This window comes from Octopus bimaculoides, chromosome 15, assembly GCF_046866305.1.
Source record: "Octopus bimaculoides isolate indiv1 chromosome 15, ASM4686630v1, whole genome shotgun sequence".
Classification (NCBI taxonomy): Eukaryota; Metazoa; Mollusca; class Cephalopoda; order Octopoda; family Octopodidae; genus Octopus; species Octopus bimaculoides.
In genome coordinates, this window is record NC_142942.1 from 51,579,040 (window position 1) to 51,600,291 (window position 21,252).

The 21,252-nt window shown below is 36.3% G+C and overlaps 1 protein-coding gene across 6 annotated transcripts in view; it reads right to left on the reverse strand.

Moving 5' to 3' along the window:
* The window catches only part of LOC106870787 (aryl hydrocarbon receptor nuclear translocator homolog), a 56,262-nt gene that overhangs the window by 20,205 nt on the left and 14,805 nt on the right, over positions 1-21,252 (reverse strand). For all 6 annotated transcript variants that reach the window (XM_089363955.1, XM_014916986.3, XM_052973332.2 and 3 more), the window contains exon 3: positions 3,624-3,698. In XM_089363955.1, coding sequence (XP_089220081.1) covers positions 3,624-3,698 — 75 coding nt within the window. The remainder of the gene's footprint in view (positions 1-3,623; positions 3,699-21,252) is intronic.

Consider the following 21,252-nt stretch of genomic DNA (forward strand, 5'->3'; position numbering starts at 1 on the left):
CCTTGGATTAAGAAGCGAAAAACAAACCGTATTTTAATGAAACGCTTTTACTCCTAAGTTGCCAGGATGGGATGACGTTTCACTGGCTGGATTACATATAGCAGAGCCTAGACACTTATTACAAGAGTTGTAACAGTAAGGATTGAACTAATGATCATGAAATTAGTAGACCAGATTCTTCACCTCAGAGTACTGTTCCTCTGTTTTTAAAAAAAATTTTGCATACATACACAAGACCTATATTCTTAGGGAAAGGAATATGAAAAGTGTGACATTCATGTCTTTCCCCAGAGCATTAGCGGCATAAGAAAATGGTTTTAACAAGGAATAGAAACCATGTTGGGGAAGCAAGGATGGGGATTCGCTTACTGAAACTACATTATATTTTATGATGCTTGCTTTAAATTAGTAAAACCCAAAAACTTCCTATTACATGTGGCAAATATTAACATATGCCATAAAGGAATAAAAAGTACTTGTGCTGGTACCAAATGTATGAGTCTAGGTAAACTGAGGCAGGGAGAATTTGACTCCAGCCAAAAACACAATAATCAAATACATTGGTTGCTTCATCTGTTAAATAAAGCAACCAACACATCTTCATATCAGACTCTATAATCTAAGAAATAAACATAAAAAAATAAAGGGTACAGAGGATTGTGTACTGCTAAATACACTATGCTGAGAATACAAGATGATTATGGTGGGAAAAGCTTTAATTTTTGGTCTGATCTATGGCCAAGAAAAACAACAATAACAAGAACATTGGAAATAAAAATACAGACTTACTGGATTGAACTTGCAACTCATTAATTACTTGGGTATTGCAACTCATTTTGTTTTATGTAATAACTATTTATAAGTCAAACACACCAAGAGATACAGGGATAAAGTGTATTTGTTTGGAAAGTGAGGTGGTGGCAGGAAACAGATCCAGACTTAAAACACTGTCTCATAAAGGGGACCATAATAAGTACAATTAGAGAGAGAGAGAGAGAGTATGCCTGTAGTACCTTTCTCTGGGTACTTAATGTGTGGGTATAGTTAAACTGAGACAAGATGAATTTGGTACTTCAACCCAAAACAATGAAATACATTGGTTGCTTGATCTGTTAGATACAGCAGCGAAAAACACCCTCAAATTCCACTTAACAATCTTTGTCTTTTATCTTTTACTTGTTTCAGTCATTAGAGTGCGGCCATGCTGGGGCACTGCCTTGAAGAATTTTTAGTCGAATATATTGACCCAAGTACTTGTTGTTTTTTTTAAAGCTTGGTACTTATACTATCAGTCTCTTTTGCTGAACTTCTAAGTTATGTGGATGTAAACATACCAACACCGATTGACAAGTGGTGGTGGTAGGGACAAACAGACACAAAGACACACACACACATGTCTACCAAATCCAGATTTACTCATAAAGATTTGGTTACCCTGAAGCTATAGTAGAAGACACTTGCCCAATGAGCCATGCAGTGGGACTGAACCTGGAACCATGTGGTTGGGAAGCAAGCTTCTTACCACACAGCTACATCTGTACCTATATACATATAAAACAAAATCAAGGATGCAGGGACTCAGCTCTAATATTATTAAAATATAAAACAGTTACTAAAATTATTAAATGAAATTATTTTTAAAACACATTTAACTTTTGGATATCTAGTTTGCCCTCAAGTATCTTTATCACAACCCCTTTTTTTTTTAAACTGTGCCTCAGCCTAATACATTCACTGTGTATATTTTTGTTGCTTTGTTGTTTTTACTTTTAATTTTGCATTTATTTTTTATTTGCCTACACACACACACACACACAGAAAACTGTCCATCCCTTCACAATTATTCATTACAATGATGACTAATCACAAAAGATGATTTTTGTACACAAAAAAGATAAAAAGAAAAAAACAATGATGAAGGATTTTTAAAAAATGCACAAATAAATGAAATTCAACAATAAAATAAATTTTTAAGAATAGCAAATGGGATGTATGTCTTCTTTTTTTTTTTTTTTTTTTGCTTTTTGATATTTTAGTTTAAAGATTTACTGTATCATATTTTAGTCTTAATCATTTTCAGGCTATCATATCACTGGTGTTACTAACAAAACACACATTTAAATTAATAAAAAGAAAAATAAATATAAAGTTCAGGTGTTCTATCTCTACTTTGCAGTAATGTTTATTAAGCTATAGATTCATGGGGAGACTGTTTTAAACTTTGTATCTGCGTATATTGTTTTTCTCCAAGATCACATGAATAAGAATTACATTTTTGCCCACTAATGAAATAATTATAAGTTACAGAAGTGTTCCTGCTGTGTATAGATGTATCTATTCATGTCTGACTGAACGAGGCCATTAGAAGTGTTTTTCTGCAAAAGAAGCTATGCATTAATAAGATAAGAATAATTGCCCTCTGGCTTGTAGGCTGGACTCCTAATGATTTAACCAGCTGTGACTGTGTCTATGCGCTTTTTTGTATTTTTCTGCTTGACTATTCATAATCAGTGGCTTGCATCAATTAATGATTTATCCAATTAACTTCATGGCACGAAGAGATGTGAGTTGTTATGCTTACACCTATCGCAAGGATGTCAGCAAAACACCTGAAGTGAAACAGCCACAATAAAAAATTGAAACTAGTCACTGGAAACTCATCTTCTACTTCATGGTACTTACCTGTGTGTGTGTATGTCTGTGTGTGTGTGTTGTGTGTGTTGTGCATGCGTGCATGTGTGATCTTTCATATCTGTTTTTCCAATGGTTGGTAATGTTTTGCCACTAGATGTAGTCCTTCATTATCCGATGTACTTTCTTTCTCATTCTCTCTTGCCAGGTGGGCAAGCCGTCTTCACATCTTCAGCAAAACACCTACTCCTCTCGCTCTATCATATCTACTGTAGTTTATTTCTCTGGTGTAAACCTTGCTCAGCCGAGGCGGGGGTCTTGTGGGTACTTGGTGACCTCACCAGTGCTGACGCCACATAAGAATGCATGCCATACACTCTGTTAAGTGGTTGGCGCGTTAGGATGGTAGAAACCCTGCCAGAGCAGACACAGAACTTAGCACAGCACTCTGGCTTCTAGGTTCTTATCAAACCATCCAACCCATGCCAGCATGGGAAAAGAGACGATAAATGATGATGGTGATGATGATGATGATGATGATGTAACTTGAAGGAGATGGCTGTAGCTGATTGAATCAGTTCAGTTTAAGACTGGTACTTATATCAAGGGAGAGGGCTGAAAGGTGAAGTTGACTTTGGCATGATTTACAGCTGGAACATAAGTAAAAACTAACAGAAGGCAATCTAGACCTGCAATCTACCATTTCTCACACACATACACATACACATGCACACACACACACACACACACACACACACACATACACGTACCATCCCTTTACAAAAAAATGTTAATAACGATAACGTGTAACATGGAGATTCAAGTAGTTTGAAATGGAGTGAGACTAGGGTTAAATAGAGTCCTGGAGAACCACCTGAAGCTTTTTAAAACAAGAAGCATATAGGTCTCTTTAACAGCATAAATAGTTGTTAAAAGCCAGTGAAATTCTTTACATTTCATCTTCAGACAAACTACTAAATCTGGAGATTTACCTGGCAAACCTTTCTTTGTCAATTGCATCTTGGGAAGTGGAGAAAGAACCGTGCTGGCTGTCATCATCGTCAGAACTAGCAAGCAAAAAAAAAAAAATAACAATAATAAATAAAAATAACAATGATAATAAAAAAAAAAGAAGAGAAAACAAGTAGAAGACAAAAATAAGCAAAGTCAATTTTACTGGCTGAAAATAACAAACAATTAAAGCATTTACAGTAATAAGGCACAAGTAATTACATCATGAACAACAGATGCAGTAAAGTATAATAAAGTAGACAATGTTGTATGACTAATGAATGCAGTAAACGTATTTATCATATGACCAACAGATGATGAAAGGCTCTTCATGGCTGTAGGAAACATGTTAGAAACGGTAAAAGTAATCATCACATAACTAACAGATGTACAAAATTAGTAACCACACAACGGATAAACATTGTAGAAAAATTTGGTTTATAATTTTGGCACAAGGCCAGCAATTTCGGGGGAGGGGTAAGTCGATTACATTGCCCCCCACCCAGCACACAACTGGTATTTATTTTATCAAGGTTGAAAGTCAAAGCCAACCTTGGTGGCATTTTGAACTCAAAGTGTAAAGATGGAAGAAATGAAGCTCAGCATTTTCCCCAGTATGGTAATGGCTTTAACACTGTAATCACCTCATCGAAATCATGAAGCTATGAGATAATGCGTAATTAATTCTAAACCACGAATAAATAAGCATTACATTTGACAGACTAATCTGAATGCTGAAGGATTAAACAATATTTCTATCTAAAACAAAAAATTATCATGCAAACACTCTTCCAGTTTTTCAACTCTGCCAAGATCACATAGGTGTTGACTTATCTTCAACCAACTTCACTGAAAGCCTTTGAAATATTTCTATTACATTTATGGTTGATTGATTTGAATGTCTCTGAATGAGTATCTACTTAAACACCGAGTTACAATTCTGCAGAAACTAGCTGTGTGAGGCAGCAGATAAATGGGTGGAAACTGTACTGTAACTCACTTAACAAATTCATTCTCTTCTAAGAATGTAATAAGATTTACTTTTGATTATAATCATGGAACAAATAATTATTTGTTCCATGATTTTACTAATATGTCACAGAGAGAGAGAGGGAGAGAAAGAGAGAGAGAGAGAGAGGGAGAGAGAGAGAGAGAGAGGGAAAGAAAATTTTTAGCATCTGCTCTGCGTCTTTCCTTAAGAATTTCCAAATTACTTCAGAAAAGTACCTAAAATAGATTCTATTCATGAAACCACCAGAGCCTGTCGTTGAGTTCAGACTTATCCTTTCTACAGCAGAAATTCAATCTTCTTCATTTGTACCAATGTAATTAAGGACAGCCTATTTCTTAAAGTTGCACTGCTGAAGAATTCATTTGGTACAGCTATTCACACATATACTGGAAGCATAGTGAAAACACTGCGATGTTTCAAGTATTCTATGGGGACAAGTTGTAAGTGAGCTATAACCCTTCAAACAATGGCCCTCTTTTGAGTGCAACAAATCTTTTTTGCAGTTCTAAATCCAAGAACTTCGGTTTCATCTCTCTCCCCTTTTCATGAGAGTTTGTTATTTTATTTCTTAATGTATTTATTTGCTTGCATTGCTTGTTCATTTAACTGATTTGCCATTTCTGTTCTTCATTGCAGAAAGTGTAGACATGGCTGTGTAATTGAGAAATCTGCTTTCCAGCCACATGGTTTTCGGTTCAGTCCTATTGCATGGCACCTTGGGCGAGTATTTATTACTATAAACCTAGGCCGACCAAAGCCTTGTGAGTGGGTTTGGTAGATGGGAATTGAAGCTTGTCATAGGCACAGGAGTGGCTGTGTGGTAAGTAGCTTGCTTACCAACCACATGGTTCTGGGTTCTTTTTGGCAAAAGAGACTGATAGAATAAGTACTAGGTTTACAAAGAATAAGTCCTGAGGTTGATTTGCTTGACTAAAGGTGGTGCTCCAGCATGGCCACAGTCAAATGACTGAAACAAGTAAAAGAATAAAAGAATATGTGGTGTGTGTGCATGTATGTACATATGTATGTATGCCTTCTTGTCTTGACATTATGTGATAGTTGTAAATGAGTGTCACCATCATACAGGCGGTGTTATTCTTTCCAGTCTTCCATGAAAACATGTCTGGTCATGGGGAAACATTACCTTGCTTTAGAAAGATAATATTTAGCAACAGGGAGAGCATCCAGCTATTGAAAATCTCCTCAATGAATTCTGTTTGAACCCATGCAAGCATGGAAAAGTGGACATACAAAACAAGTTCAAAATCCTGCTGGAATTGACAATGTTTCTCAACCTTCTGGGTTCAGGTTAATAAGACAAGTACCTGTAATATACTGGTCCCTATCTAATAAATTGTATTTCTGTCAAGTCAAAGTTAATATATATTTTAGGGTAAAACAAAACCCTAACCCCCCATAGAGGTGCTCATTATTTATGACTGTTTAGCATTTAAATGTTATGACATTTTAATAACATTTACACTTCAACTCAAGCTTAAAATAAGAAATAAAAATTTTTTTAAACATTATCAAACTCTACGAACCTAAAATTTCTTTCAACGGAAGATTAATATCTCACGTTTTATCTTTTACTTGTTTCAGTCATTAGACTGCAGTCATGCTGGGGCACCACCAACTGAAAGAACTTTTGGTTAAATGAATCAACCCTAAGACTTATTTTTATAAAGCATGGTACATATTCTATTGGTCTCTTTTGCTGAAATGCTAAGTTGTAGGAACATAAACACACACACACTGGTTGTCAAGTGGTGGGGGAGGACAAACACAGAGACACAGGCTTTGGTTGGCCTGAGACTTGGCCAAGGCATCATGCAGTGGGATTGAACTTGGAACCAGGTGCTTGTGAAGCAAACTTCTTACCACACAGCTATGCCAATGCATATATATATATATCATCATCATCATCATCATCATTTAACGTCTGCTTTCCATGCTGGCATGGGTTGGACGGTTTGACAGAAGCTGGCCAGGCAGGAGCCTGCACCAGACATCTGTGTCTGTTTTGGCAGGGTTTTTATGGCTGGATGCCCTTCCTAACACCCAGCAGAGTGGACTGAGTGCTTTTTACATGGTACAAGCACAGGCAAGGTCAGTTTTGGCAGGGTTTTTATGGCTGGATGCCCTTCCAAATGCCAACCACTCTACAGTGTGGACTGGATGTTTTAGACACAGTATCAGCACTTTAAAAAGAAAAACTCAGTAAATACAATTCAGGGTATAGACGGAAATTTAATAATTAAAACTTTCTTTTAATTATTTTTTTTTATTTGATAACAATTGAAAATGACTCCCAGTCAAAAACAGGAAGACTGTGTATGCATATTCACATTTACATATCAATCTGTGAGGTGGTTTTAGAGTAACTCAAGCAATTATTCTTTTGTTAGCATAGCAGAAGAAAGAATTGAATAACCAAGGAAAATAAAGAAAAAAATACTTCTTAACTCTATTACATACAATCACAAGGCTATGAGGAGAAATTCAATGTGATTGTGCAATCTGCTGGAAATAGCAGCAAAAAGATCTCTTTCAAAAATTACACTCTGTTGTTTTAAAAGAGGAAGAGTGCATTGGATGAGGTGATTTTAGATGTGCTATACCTGAAGAACAAAGACAAAGTGGTCACAGATGGAATGTCCTTGATCATAGGTTTGCTTGATCAGAGTTGACTTGGGGTTAAAAGTCAACAATGAGTATCTACAAGGATTAGTGGTGATGATGATGATGATGATGATAGTGTTAGTGTATGTGCAACAGTAGGTGTATGTGTGTGTAAATTGTGGTTATGCAAAGCATTCAGACACATTTAACATAAATAAAAATCTACAAGCTGGTCCCTTTCCACATATTCAACAAAAGAGAAATGGAGAATGGCTGGTGGGGGAAGAACGAGTTAATAAAATGAAAAAAGCAACTTGTTTGATGATATTGTTTTACTTACAAGGTGGGTGGGGGAATTCAAAGGCATGTCTTGTTTCTGATGATAACAATTGAAAACAAATCCAATTTGGAAACAGGAAAAAGGTACAAAATATCTATATTTACAAGAGGTGGGTTTTTTTTAAGAATAAATTGGAAACTAAAGAATTTATTCTTTTGTTAGCATTACAGAAGGAAGAACTAGAGAAATATGGAGTTATATATGAGTGTGTATGTATGAGCCTGGGCTAGAATGGACTTAGGAATAATGGTGACCAAGGAGTAACTCCATTCTCTCTAAAACTCCCGAGCAAGAGCCTCACCACTGGACGAAGTGTGATATCTTGCCCAGGACAGAACTAGGTTTCAAGGCAATGAATGTTAAAAACTGACCTAATGCACTATATTTCAATCTAATCTAGAAATTGTTAAGTGTTATAGTAAATAACAACTATCAATAAATTAACACTAATTTTCATGTTTAAATATGTGTGTGTGCGCATGAGAGAGAGGGGGGGGGGCAACTTTTCAACAAAGTCAGTCAGCTAATTAATATGGATGTTTAAGATAACAGAACACTAGGCTGTTTGACATTGTACTTGTTTAGTAATTAATACCTTACGGGTTTTGAGTTAAAATGACTCCAGATTAAATTGAATAAGTAGCTGTAATATATATATATATATATATATATATATATATATATATATATATATATATATATGTTGTTGTACTTGGGGATGGTCATATTGCCAGTTTAGCCAATAAAAACACACGCACTGTATATTTGGTGTTAATTTGCTTCAGCTTTATATTACATTAATCTTAATCTTATTTCGGCCAGAGTTCTTTCGTCACACTTCTGTGACCTCATCAGTGGTCCTTTGTTTCCTTCTTTCTTATGTGTGTCTCACCTTGCTAACTATCAGCCATTTTGAAAATACAAAATGGCTGATAGTTAGCAAGGTGAGACACACATAAGAAAGAAGGAAACAAAGGACCACTGATGAGGTCACAGAAGTGTGACGAAAGAACTCTGGCCGAAATAAGATTAAGATTAATGTAATATAAAGCTGAAGCAAATTAACACCAAATATACAGTGCGTGTGTTTTTATTGGCTAAACTGGCAATATGACCATCCCCAAGTACAACAACATCTGTTTCAACACACAATTTCACATCAAAAATCTTGCAAAACAAATATGTATATATATATATATATATAAATAACAATTAGAAAATGGAGGATAATATGCTGAACCCAACTACTTGCAGACGGTGTATCCCGTTGAATTCATTAATTTAATTCATAGCAAAAGTGACAAAAAAAGAAAGAAAAAGAAAGAAAGAACCAAATCACAGGTGTCTATGGCAGACCATGTTATTCTGCCAACCTGGTTTACATATAGAAGTACAAAGTACATAAGGAATTAGAGGATGAACAGAAGTTTAATCTTATATATATGTATATGTATGGTATGTATGTATAAGGGTTGACTCAGTCTGTTATACAGCTTCATTCTTACACACATGTACACAAATAATAATATCTAAGTAATACATTTCATGAAATTTGCTATTAATTAATTAATGTGTATGTGTAAGTGTGTGTATTTGTAATCATTCAATGCCACATGTTCATTCCATTACTACTTGTGCCACATAAAAGCACCTGTGTGGTGCCATGTAAAAGTGCCCTGTGCAGCTCCACATAAAAGCATCCAGCACACTCTGTAAGGTGGTTGGCGTTAGGAAAGGCATCCAGCCATAGAGACCATGCCAAATCAGAAGGAGTCTGGTGTAACTCTCCAACTTGCCAGCTGTGGTCAAACCATCCAACCCATGCCATCATGGACAATGGATGTTAAATGATGATGATGATGATGATGATACACACACACATGCACACATGATGGGCTTCCTTCAGTTTCCATCTACTAAATCCACTCACAAGGCTTTGGCTGACCCAAGGCTATAGTAGAAGGCCCTTGTCCTAGGTGCTATACAGTGGGACTGAACCCAGAACCATGAGTTTGCGTAGCAAGTTTCTTATCACACACCCATGCCTGCACTTATAGATTATCGTATCTTACCATGTATAAGGAACCTCCTAATTTTTGGGGCTTAAAATTTAGAAAAATGGTTTTGTAAGGGATTATAATACTATTCATGTATAAGAAACTCCCATATTTTTTAAACTTAATTTTTGACAGAAAAGGGTCCCTTATACATGTTAAAATATGGTATTACGCACTTTATTGTGTGTTGTTATGCTCATGATCTGGTCAATGGAAAAATTGCCTTGCATGAAACAAGTCCATGATGCAAAAAAAGGTTGGGGCCCCACTGTTGCCCTAATTGACATAATAAGATCTGTAATGTAGTTGGTAAGAAAATGGGTTGTGATTGGGTTAAAGATCCTCCAACTAATTAGTTGAATGGTGGTTGGAGGTAGTGGTGGTGGTGGTGGTGGGTGATTGTTTACTTCATAGGTTTGTTTCAGGAGTCTAGGTTAAATACTGAATAAATATCACTCCAATATTTTTTTTTTTTTTTTTAGTTGGGATGTCAGTTGATGACCTTTTAGCATACAAACATGGTGGTGCATACCATTTGTTTGCTAAGTTTGAAAATAGTTATAGTCATTAAAACAAGAAGAGGAAAGACAGCTGAGATTACAAACAGTCCACAGGTATGGAATGTGGTGAGTAAATGAAAATGACACAGATACAGAAGAGAACATACTTTGCATACATACACATACACACATATACATACATACATACACATACACACAGGTGAGGTCTTTTAATAACCCTCCCCTCCTCAGGGAAGAAAAAAAAATCAACTAGGTGTGGATGGTTCTTAAGACAGAAATGAAAGCCATAACTGATGAGTAATCCTTGCCATTGTGATGCAAATTTAATGGGCAGGTGAGAAGTAGAAGTAGGAGAGTGCTGGACTAAATACCAGATAGCAGCGATTGTTGTTTAGCCTTAGGATTAACAGACCCTTGATCAAAAGGTATTCCAGCCATGACCATCCTACCTTTTCTACTCTAGGCACAAGGCCCGAAATTTTTAGGGAGGGGGGGGGGCAGTCGATTAGATCGACCCCAGTACGCAACTGGTACTTAATTTATCGACCCTGAAAGGATGAAAGGCAAAGTCGACCTCGGTGGAATTTGAACTCAGAATGTAAAGACAGACGAAATACTGCTAAGCATTTCGCCCGGCGTGCTAACGTTTCTGCCGTCCTATGACCATCCTACCTTATTTCAAACATGTTGTCTCTGGGACTACGTTACCCAATACATTATTTCTTTTATAAGTTGACGAGATGTGATCTGGAGGAGATTTAGTTTTTTTTTCAAGCAGATCTAGTCTTCATATAGAAGTTAATTCAAATTCTTGTACAGAACTATGTTCCTTTTACCCCTAAATCTATAGGGTATAATTCAAAGATGTTATGATTCCTACTTCTAACAGCTCAAGCAACTAAGTCGAAGCTACTGAAATATTTATGTTTTTAAGTTCAAACCTCAACAGGGTTGACTTTGTCTCCCATCCCTGCTGAGTTTGATAATAGGTGCTAAGCATATATACTGGTGGTGATTAAATCTATCATATTCCTTCTCTATAAATAAATCTACATCAGTATATTTTTAGTGTTGATTAAATATATTTTCTTTTGTTTTTGGATTTGGTTTGCAAGATTCTTTATGTGAGTTTGTGTGTTGAAGCATATTTTATTGAGTCTGGGGAGAGTCATTCTCTTTTAGTGCCTTATTATTTAACACACTCACCAGTAAAGTCCCAACTCATTTACTTATTTATCTTTTTCCTAAAATTTTCATTGCATCTTGCATTGAAAAGGTTGCAAGATGCAACGAAAATTTTAGGAAGAAATATGGAAACTTTACTGGTGAGTGTGTTAAATAATAAGGCACTAAAAGAGAATGACTCTCCCGAGATACTTTCATTCTCCATTAATTTATAACCTTTTGGCAATGTAATAAATCATTATGAGTTAGAAAAATTTAAGAACTACACAGATTAAAAATTATTCTCTTGCAAAAAGTTCACAGCCCAAAAGCAATAAACACATCAAGAGCATAACATAAATTAACTATTATTATCATTGTCATTATTATAACAAAATTCCAAGTGGGTCAAGTCAACAGTTATATCTTGAGACTGAGTGATTATGAAGCTTCTCAACTCTCAAGTACTTTACAAAAAATTCTTGCAAAATAGAAGATAGTTTTCTGTAGCCATAATAATCTACGTTTCAGTTTCGACACATTTCTCTGTATGTTGAACAGCCCTTGCTTTGTCCCTACTGCTCATGTGGATAATAGGGATAACTTTTACTGACTGCCCCATAGTTTTTTTCAGTTCATTGACTAAGTCCAGATACCGCATTTAAAAATTTTTTAAACTTTATTTCCACTCTGATATTACTAGTCAGTCCACATTATGGTGTAAGCAGCATACAACTGGTTTCCTGGTTTCTCTGGCAAATATATTTGTTCCTGGATGGGATGCCAGTCCTTCGCAGGATTACTCATTTTTCCTAGCTGAGTGGACTGCAGCAACGTGAAATGAAGTGTTTTGCTCAAGAACACAATGCATGGCCCAGTCCAGGAATCGAAACCACAACCTTACAATCATGAATCCAACACCCTAACCACAAAGCCATGCACCTCCACTCTGATATTACATGGTATAACAAAATAACCGTACAAAATATCATTGTTGCTTTTCTCTCTATATTATGATTACATCTGGTTTAAGTGCTTCTAATTACACGGTCAGTTTATACAGTAAGGCTTCATGACATCTTCCAACAGTAATGTACAATAGCAGGTTCTGATGACTAGTTTTCGAACTATTTTTACTTCTACTTTAAATCCAGACTTATTACTAAGCCTCCAACTCTATCTTTATATTTACCCTATTGTCCTCTTTTCTATACTTTTTATATTATTTCACTTCATTCATACGATTTCAGTTTCAGTCTACTTCACCACATATCTGACACTTTACTGTCTTTCAATTGATTTCTGTCTATTTTAACTTTAACAAGGATGTCTCGACCACTTGTTCTTGTTTGCTCTAAGAACAGAGTTCTTGGTTTCCAACTTAATCATCCACCTGTTAGCCAAGCCCTTGCACTTTTCTTGCCATATTCTGTTTGTCTGAAACCTACTCTTCAACACTAATTATTTGTTTACCCTTATGACGTTGGCACATTTGTCTTTCCTCTTCCTCCTGTCATCTTTACCATTTCTTCTTCCTCAGTAAAGTGATCTTCTGGGATTCCCACTCCTTTTTTTTTCTTTCCCAATGGATGTTCAAGATGAATGTCAACTACACTATGGTTAGAAGCACTACTCCTACTTTGACTAAGTTACTTAAAAAAAAAATCATTTGTTACTCATATATATTGTTGTATTTCGGGATGGTCTTTTTTTTTTTTGCCAAATAAACACATGCACTATGTATTCATTCTTCACTCATCTATTACTGTTCTTATTCTAACTCATGTCTATTGTCTCGGAATCTTTCGTCACACACCTGTGACCTCTTCAGTGACACTTTCTGTCTCCACGTGTGCTCTTCACACACAAAGATGGAAAGTGTCGCTGAGGAGGTCACAGATGCGTGACGAACGATTTCTGGACAATGGATATGAGCTACACTAAGAATAGTAATAAATGAGTGAAGAATGAATATATAGTGCATGTGTTTATTTTGAAAAAAGACTGACGAAATACTGCTAAGCATTTCGCCCGGCGTGCTAACGTTTCTGCCAGCTCACCGCCTTCAAGGCTATTAACCTCATTAAATGACTAGTTATTTTCCCAATCACATTCTTCAGAGGAACCTTTTATTGAAGATCATAATGATATTTGTCTTAAACCTGAATTCACAATTCAGAGGCAACAAACAACATGGCTAAACATAGCCGTTTCAATAAGATCCAAGAAGAACAGAAGAGAAACAATACTGAAAAGGTGAAATTACTTTTTATCAGTTGTGGTTATAGAAAAACCTGAAACTATAAAGTACATTTATCTCAGTGTTATGAACTCAATAACGACTCATTTAATTGCTATAAAATGGAAAAAAAAAAAACACAACCCATTCCCTTGTTGGCTATATGAATATAATGAAAATATACAGGCAAGAACTTTATCCAGAACAAAATTACTTGAAGTCGAAAAACAATTACACCAATAAGCAACATTTGTGAAATGCAAGAGGAGGGTTGATGGTTGTAATCTTATTCCCAAGTGTGAAGAGGGCACAAATAATGCTACATGAGTATTCTCCTCTAACAAGGATGACACATGTGACAACAGAAAGAGATCAGACTTCTGCAGTTACCATTTTATGTTACCTCACAGTGAGGCTGACTAATAGCACACACTAAATGTCAATGATTATAGCAGCAGGAATTGCAATAAATGTATTATGAGCTGGAAGAGACAAGAATATAAACAACTAGTGAAGTGTTTCAAGAAAGAGTATTTTGCTTTTAAAGCAACCACTATAAAACAAACCATTCGGCTGATAAGAGACCTGCCAAGCTGATGTTGGCAATGATGGATGAAATTAGGGGTTGAGTGGGGCGAATATTTACAACAAAGCAATGTCCTTTGGAGATACTAATCAGTAAACAAAAACAAAACTTAACAGGAAAATGCCATAATGGATTTGGGAAATGGGAAAAGACTACTGTTTGGCACTGATGCATATCACAAACAAATAACTACATTCATATGCACCCTCTACCCCAAATGAAAAATAAAATGTTTGAAGAGGCCCATGCTTTCAAATCATGTTGCCTCATGTTCATTCTTACAATGTGGCACCTTGGGCAAGTGTGGATCAAGTAGACAAAAGCTGAAAGTAGCTCATCTCTCTCTCTTTCTCTCTCTCTCTGTTCTGGGTTCAGTCCTACTATATGGTACCTTGAGCAAGTGTCTTCTGCTATAACCTCAGGATGACCAAAACCTTGTGAGTAGATTTAGTTGATGAAAACTGAAGGAGCCAGTCACACACACACACACACACACACACACACACACACACACATATATATATATAACTAAGAGACATCAGATGTTGTGTGCAAGATAGAAGACTGCACTGGTTTGGTCATGTAATGCATATGGAAGAGGACAGTTGCGTATAGAAGTGCTGAGGTCTAATTGTGGAGGGCACCTGTGGAAGGAGTAGACCCAGGAAGACATGGGATGAAGTGAGAAAGGATCTTCAGATGCTGGGCTTCACTGAGGAAATCACAAAGAACTGAGACATGTGGCAATTTGCCATACTTGATAAGACATGTCTTCCACACATACAAGCTTGTCCTTTCAGGTGCCGGTGCCACATAAAAAGCACCTGTACCGGTGCTGCATGAATGCACCTGTGCTAGTGGCATGTAAAAAGCACCCAGCACACTCTGGGCACCCAGCCATAGAAACGATGCCACAGCAGACAATTGGTGTCTGGACAGCTCCCAGCAGCCTGCTCCAGGTCAAATTGTCCAACCCATGCCAGCATGGGAAGTGGATGTTAAACAAGGATGATGATCATGATCGTAACTAATCACTGAAAGAAGTCAAAACTATATATATTTATATCCAGCCAAGATATGTAGCTGGGAATGGAGATGGGCTAGAAGTTTCTTCTCATGCAGTTGTATCACATAGACAACTAACACCTAAGCACATCACTCTGCAATTTTCTGTGGCTTTTCTTTGTGTAAATAAAAAAAACAACAACTAAATAAACAAATAAATAAATAACAAAGTATGTTTCAGCATTCCACTGTGGCTGACAGACCTGAGGAATTTTACACCAGCTTTAATGTAAAGGTGTAACTAATTTTTCGACATATAGCCATGTAACATTCAATGCTTTAGATGCTGTGTGCTTGGTGTTGGGTTAGTACGCAATGCACTGGCTTGCCAATCATTTGATGAATTGTTTTATGACCTGACATATGAAACATGCATCTCTAAGTCTTCTTTTATGTTATATATGAGTGCAACGAGTTCAAACTTATTCCCCAAAATATTCCAGACATACTTCCTGCTTTTGAACTGAAGACAAAATCTAAAGGTGTTGTATGTATTAATATGAATGCGTAAATGATATATTTGTAGAAACATTCATATATAGATACATAGACACATACACTCACATATATACATGCATACAGACACATACACTTCACATACATACAAACATAAGTGCATTTGTAAATATATACATAATTATACATGCACAAGCACAAACCTATATTGTATATGGTATGACAGTATTATGTTTTTATATGTAGAAACATGCTCACTACATGTTTATGGTAAAGGTGTGTAGAGATAGTTTATGTCTATATATGGACCTAACATACTACTCTAGTCCTAGGCACATGCGTACAGAAATACACGCACATAAATACTAAATAAAAGGCACCCCTTTGTTGGGGTGAATGATTTATTAAGACATTTTAGTTAGGTATAGGATTCATACCTGCCTCTTAGGTGAACGTATATATTTCTACATTCATTTTTGGCATTTTAGAACAGATGAACCAGGACCTATTTTGATATTTAAGTTTACCATAGCAACATTATTTTCCTTATATGTTCACTTTTGTTAAAAGGATTACACAGATTGCATCCATCACTTTACTCTTCTCTAAATATATAATTCTTTTAGTGCAAATAATGATAGGCGCCAGTAACTTTTTTTTCAAAAACTGTGCTACCAACAATGCCTCATGCATACCACACGATTTCCAATGAAAATGCAAGAACTTCTATGTGGTTGGGTTGCTTAACCTGACAGAAATACCAGCTGAATTGCTATCAAATTACACCCTTTCATCTTATTAAGGAATACACTGGACGATGTAGTGCTACATATACAAATAGATGGAATGGTCACAATCAGAACACCTTTGGTTCTTAGCCTGCTCAGTCAGGGATGACTTCTATTTAAACAATGAAACTATCAAATAATCCAATTGACAGTGTAAGCTAATACAGGCTTTAGAATATATTGATAAAATGAAAACATATTATGAACAAAATTTTAAAACAAAATTAAACAAGAGTGCTTGAGATTAAGATTCAGGTATATTCTAAATCAACGATGATAAATATTACCTTTTATTATCAATACTGCTTCTGTCACTATTAATTATTTTTTAATAAGTCTACTGGCTATTTGCAACATCGATGCCTGATTAGGCACCGTGATTCCATGTATATTGCTAGCGTAGGAATCACTGCTACTTCCAGTTATCAGGTGTCTACCATTGACAAGGCCTAGGAAGGCTGAAATCACATGATCTGGTAGTCCTGGCGGCAGCAATGACAGTTGATTATTTCCTGCTAGTTGTGTAAACAAGAGTACTTATACACACCAAAATTCCATACAAGAGGTTCTTTCATGGTAACTATCACAGATTTCTGTGTTCCAACAAAACATCCATTTTTAAGTGGTGATGAATATTAACATTCATTTAATTTTATAAACTGCCATCCTGCTATAAGGCCATTTTAGTAAGCATCATCTTGCTTCCACAGCCATCTAGTTTTATGCTAGCATAATAAAGAGTATCTCATTAGCCTAGATTTTCCAAACAGTTACTATGCTACATGCCTAATTAAATTTTTATTCTTTTCACACTGATAATGCGTTTTTTAGTACTCACTGAATATAAAAAAAAGACAAGTACACAAGCTTTTTAAAAAATGAAAATTTGAAATTCCCATCTATTTTCCTGTTGTTGGTCTCTAGTAGGGAAAAACATATTCTTTATTAGAGAAGACAATGAGATGCATGTTTTAATAATCTGAACAAATTATCAATGAGACCAGTAAGATTTTTATGAAAAAAAAATCCCAAAGGTTTAATTACTCAGAGACATCATTTGCATGAAAAACAATAGTTAAGTTAGTGTCAACATATTTAATGCAAAGAGAATTAAAATTTTAATTAGAAATGTTTATCATCTTGCTAAGTATGGGAGACAACTTTGAACATGGTTTGGTCTCATTAGACCTCCTCAGCCAAACACAACATTCTCTATATTGCCAAAGCAGCAATAGGTGAAACACTAAACAGATGTAGAATATTGCATACAAGCAGGTTTACTATCTTGATCCTGTGAAAGGAAACTTCTAAACATTTGCTAGATTTACTTAATGTTGTAGCAATCAAAACCTCTCTCTACAATCTCCCTAATGTCTTTAGAATGGATACCATGGGATTTCAAGCCTTAGATTGTAAGACAACAGTGTTTTACATTACACATAGGATGGTTTTACAGTTAAAATGCCAAAACTGACTGTTGAAAACTGCCTTTTGTGCCTTAGTTTCATTACAAGTTGTCTACTTTAGAAGATCTGACTGATACAGGAAAGAAATGTTTCAAAAATAAACCAAAAAGACAAGAAACAAGAGCAATAACGGTAGAGGGGCTTCTGAATGGGTGGGTCAACCTATTAGAGATAGCAGCAAAATTTCCCTTATATCACAACTCAATGTCTTTAAAAGGATATCTAAGACTAAATTAGGTAGACACATGACTCTGTAAGAAAAGGAAAAAAAGGGACACTGTAGCTGGCCTGGCATGCTTTTGATCATAAGTCTTCTCAAATCAGGGCCAACCTAGGACTAAATAACAACAGCATTCTAATGGATTTGCAGGTAATTAATGGGAACGCTTTGCTTCAATGATAAAGTTTCCCTAGGGGTGAAACAGTTCGAAATAATTTATACTGAATTGTTTCTAATCTCATTTCCTCCCCCCACAAATAACAGAAAGAAAAAAAGGATAAAAAGAATACCCCCATTCCAGATTCCCCCAACACCCTACTATAGCTGTCTTCTTGCTTCTCCACCTTCTCTATTATAAATAACAGGCATTTTTACCTACTTCCCTTTGTGCTGTCAAGGTTAGGCCACAGTTGACTAGTCAACCTTTATTTAGGGTTACTTCAAATTTCTTTTTGTACCTCATAGCTTTTTCCTATACAGTAATGATACAAACTAAACATGTGCTAGATAAATGAATTCAAATTTGTCGCTATTAATTATTATTATTAAGGCGGCAAGCTGGGCAAAAGGCTTAGCAGCATTTCATCCGTCTTGATGTTCTGAGTTCAAATTCTGCTGAAGTTAACTTCATCTTTCATCCTTTCGGGGTCAATAAAAATAAGCACCAGCTGAGTACTGAGGTCAATGTCATCAACTTGCCCCCCCTCCCCCAAACTTGCTGGCCTTGTGCTAAAATTTGAAACCATCATCATCATTATTATTATTTAAGGCGATGAGCTGGCAGAATCGTTAGCACGCCGGATGAAATACTTAGCAGTATTTCATCTGCTGCTGTTCTGAGTTCAAATTCTGTCGAGGTCGACATTGCCTTTCATCCTTTAGGGGTCGATTAAATAAGTACTAGTTACGCACTGGGTTCGATGTAATTGACTTAATCCCTTCCCTCCAAGCTGCCCTTGTGGCAAAAATTTGAAATCATCATCATTATAATTATTATGTCAAGCTTGCAGAATTGTTAGTGGATGGTTTGACAGGAGCTAGCAAGTCAGAAGACTGTGCCAAGCTCTGCTATCTGCTTTGGCATGGTATCTATTACCGCTGGATGCCCTTCCTAAAGCCAGCCATTTTACAGAGTGGACTGGGTGCTTTTTATGCGGCACCAACATCAGTGAGTTCACCAAATAATTCACAAGACAAGACCCTTCAGATGAGGATGGTGGCGAGAGTAGTACTGAGTGTGTATACCTAGGAGTAGGTATGGCTGTATGGTTCAGAAGCTCACTTCTCAGCCAAACAGCCATGCTTGTACTTATGCACTTTTATTATGCCTGGAGCTAACAACAACTGAAGCAAAAAAAAAAAAAAAAAAAAAAGAAAGAAAAGTAGTTTATGGCTATGAAGCATTTACATTATCTTGTCTTCTGTTATAATTCTTTTCACATTTAGGACACATTATATAGCAATATAAACCAGATAATTTATCTTATCAACTCCCCCACCGCCGCTGCCACCAAATGATGGAAGGCAGAGTTGACCTCAACAGGATTTGAACTCAGAATGTAAAGGGCAGTAACAACATATCACAAAGGTTTGTAAGTGTGGTTGTTATTGCTGTTGTTTAACCTCAGGTAAACGATGCATCTGGACTACATCCCTTCACTTTTTCTGTTTTTCTTATTATTCAGTAGGGTGGGCAGTGAAAAAAAAAAAAAAGAGATTTGGCTGTTATTTCTAAATGGATTGAGCCATCAATCCACTCTCGTCCTGATCAGATTAACCAAGTCATTCCAGCCATGACCATTGCAACTATTTATAATTCAGAAACAACATTATCCAATGTGACCGACCCATTTCTAAGACAGTAATATGTGATTTGAAGGAAATTTGATATATTTTTCCAAGTAGGTTGAGCAACCATGCAGAGCCTCCCCACTGATACCCACTTTTGTTCGCTTGACAATAGGCGTGCAGCTTTTAGAAGTAAACAACAAGAAAAAGAGACATTAATTTCACGAGTGATATCATGTGGGGTGGTATGCAGCAAGCTATAGGAGGGGAAGGTGTGGATATGGGGTTAAGAAATTTGTTTTTCAAGTGTGTGGTTTTAGGTTCGATCCTGCTACATGGTACTTGGACATGTATTTTTGAACCAGGTCAACCAATATTTTCAAGTGAGGTTTGGTAGAGACAAAGGATACAAGAGCCTGTCATGCATGCATGACAGGCTTTGGTAGAGTTTGTGTGTGTGCGCATGTCTATCTATCAAACCAATGAGGCATGCTTTATATAGCTGTGCTTGACCTGATAGAAACAGAAGCAAAAATGTATGTGTGTGTGTGTGCTTGTGTGTGTGTGTGTGTGTGTGTGTGTGTGTGTATCTATCTATCTATCTATCTATCTATCTATCTATCTATCTATCTAGTAAACCAATGAAGGATTCTTTATATAGCTGTGCTTGACCTGATAGAAACAGAAGCAAAAATATCTCTCTCAAATCATAGTTTGTGTGTGTGCTTGTGTGTGTATGTGTGTGTGTGTGCTTGTGTGTGTGTGTGTGTGTGCTTGTGTGTGTGTGTGTGTGTGTGTGTATCTATCTATCTAGTAAACCAATAAAGGATTCTTTATATAGCTGTGCTTGACCTGATAGAAACAGAAGCAAAATCTCCCTCAAATCATATTCTACTAGCTTAAAAAAGAATGGTTGTATTAGCTAATATTGTCCTAAATACACTGTTTGTACAAAAGATGGGATAATTATGATTAGATTAAAATAGGCCTGGTGTATCAAGGCTGATCTGGGGTTAAATGACTACAATAGAAAAAACAACACATTGGCTAAAGAATGAAAATCCCATTTTTTTCCACTGTCATCATCATCATCATCATCGTTTAACGTCCGCTTTCCATGCTAGCATGGGTTGGACGATTTGACTGAGGACTGGTGAAACCGGATGGCAACACCAGGCTCCAGTCTGATTTGGCAGAGTTTCTACAGCTGGATGCCCTTCCTAACGCCAACCACTCAGAGAGTGTAGTGGGTGCTTTTACGTGTCACCCGCACGAAAACGGCCACG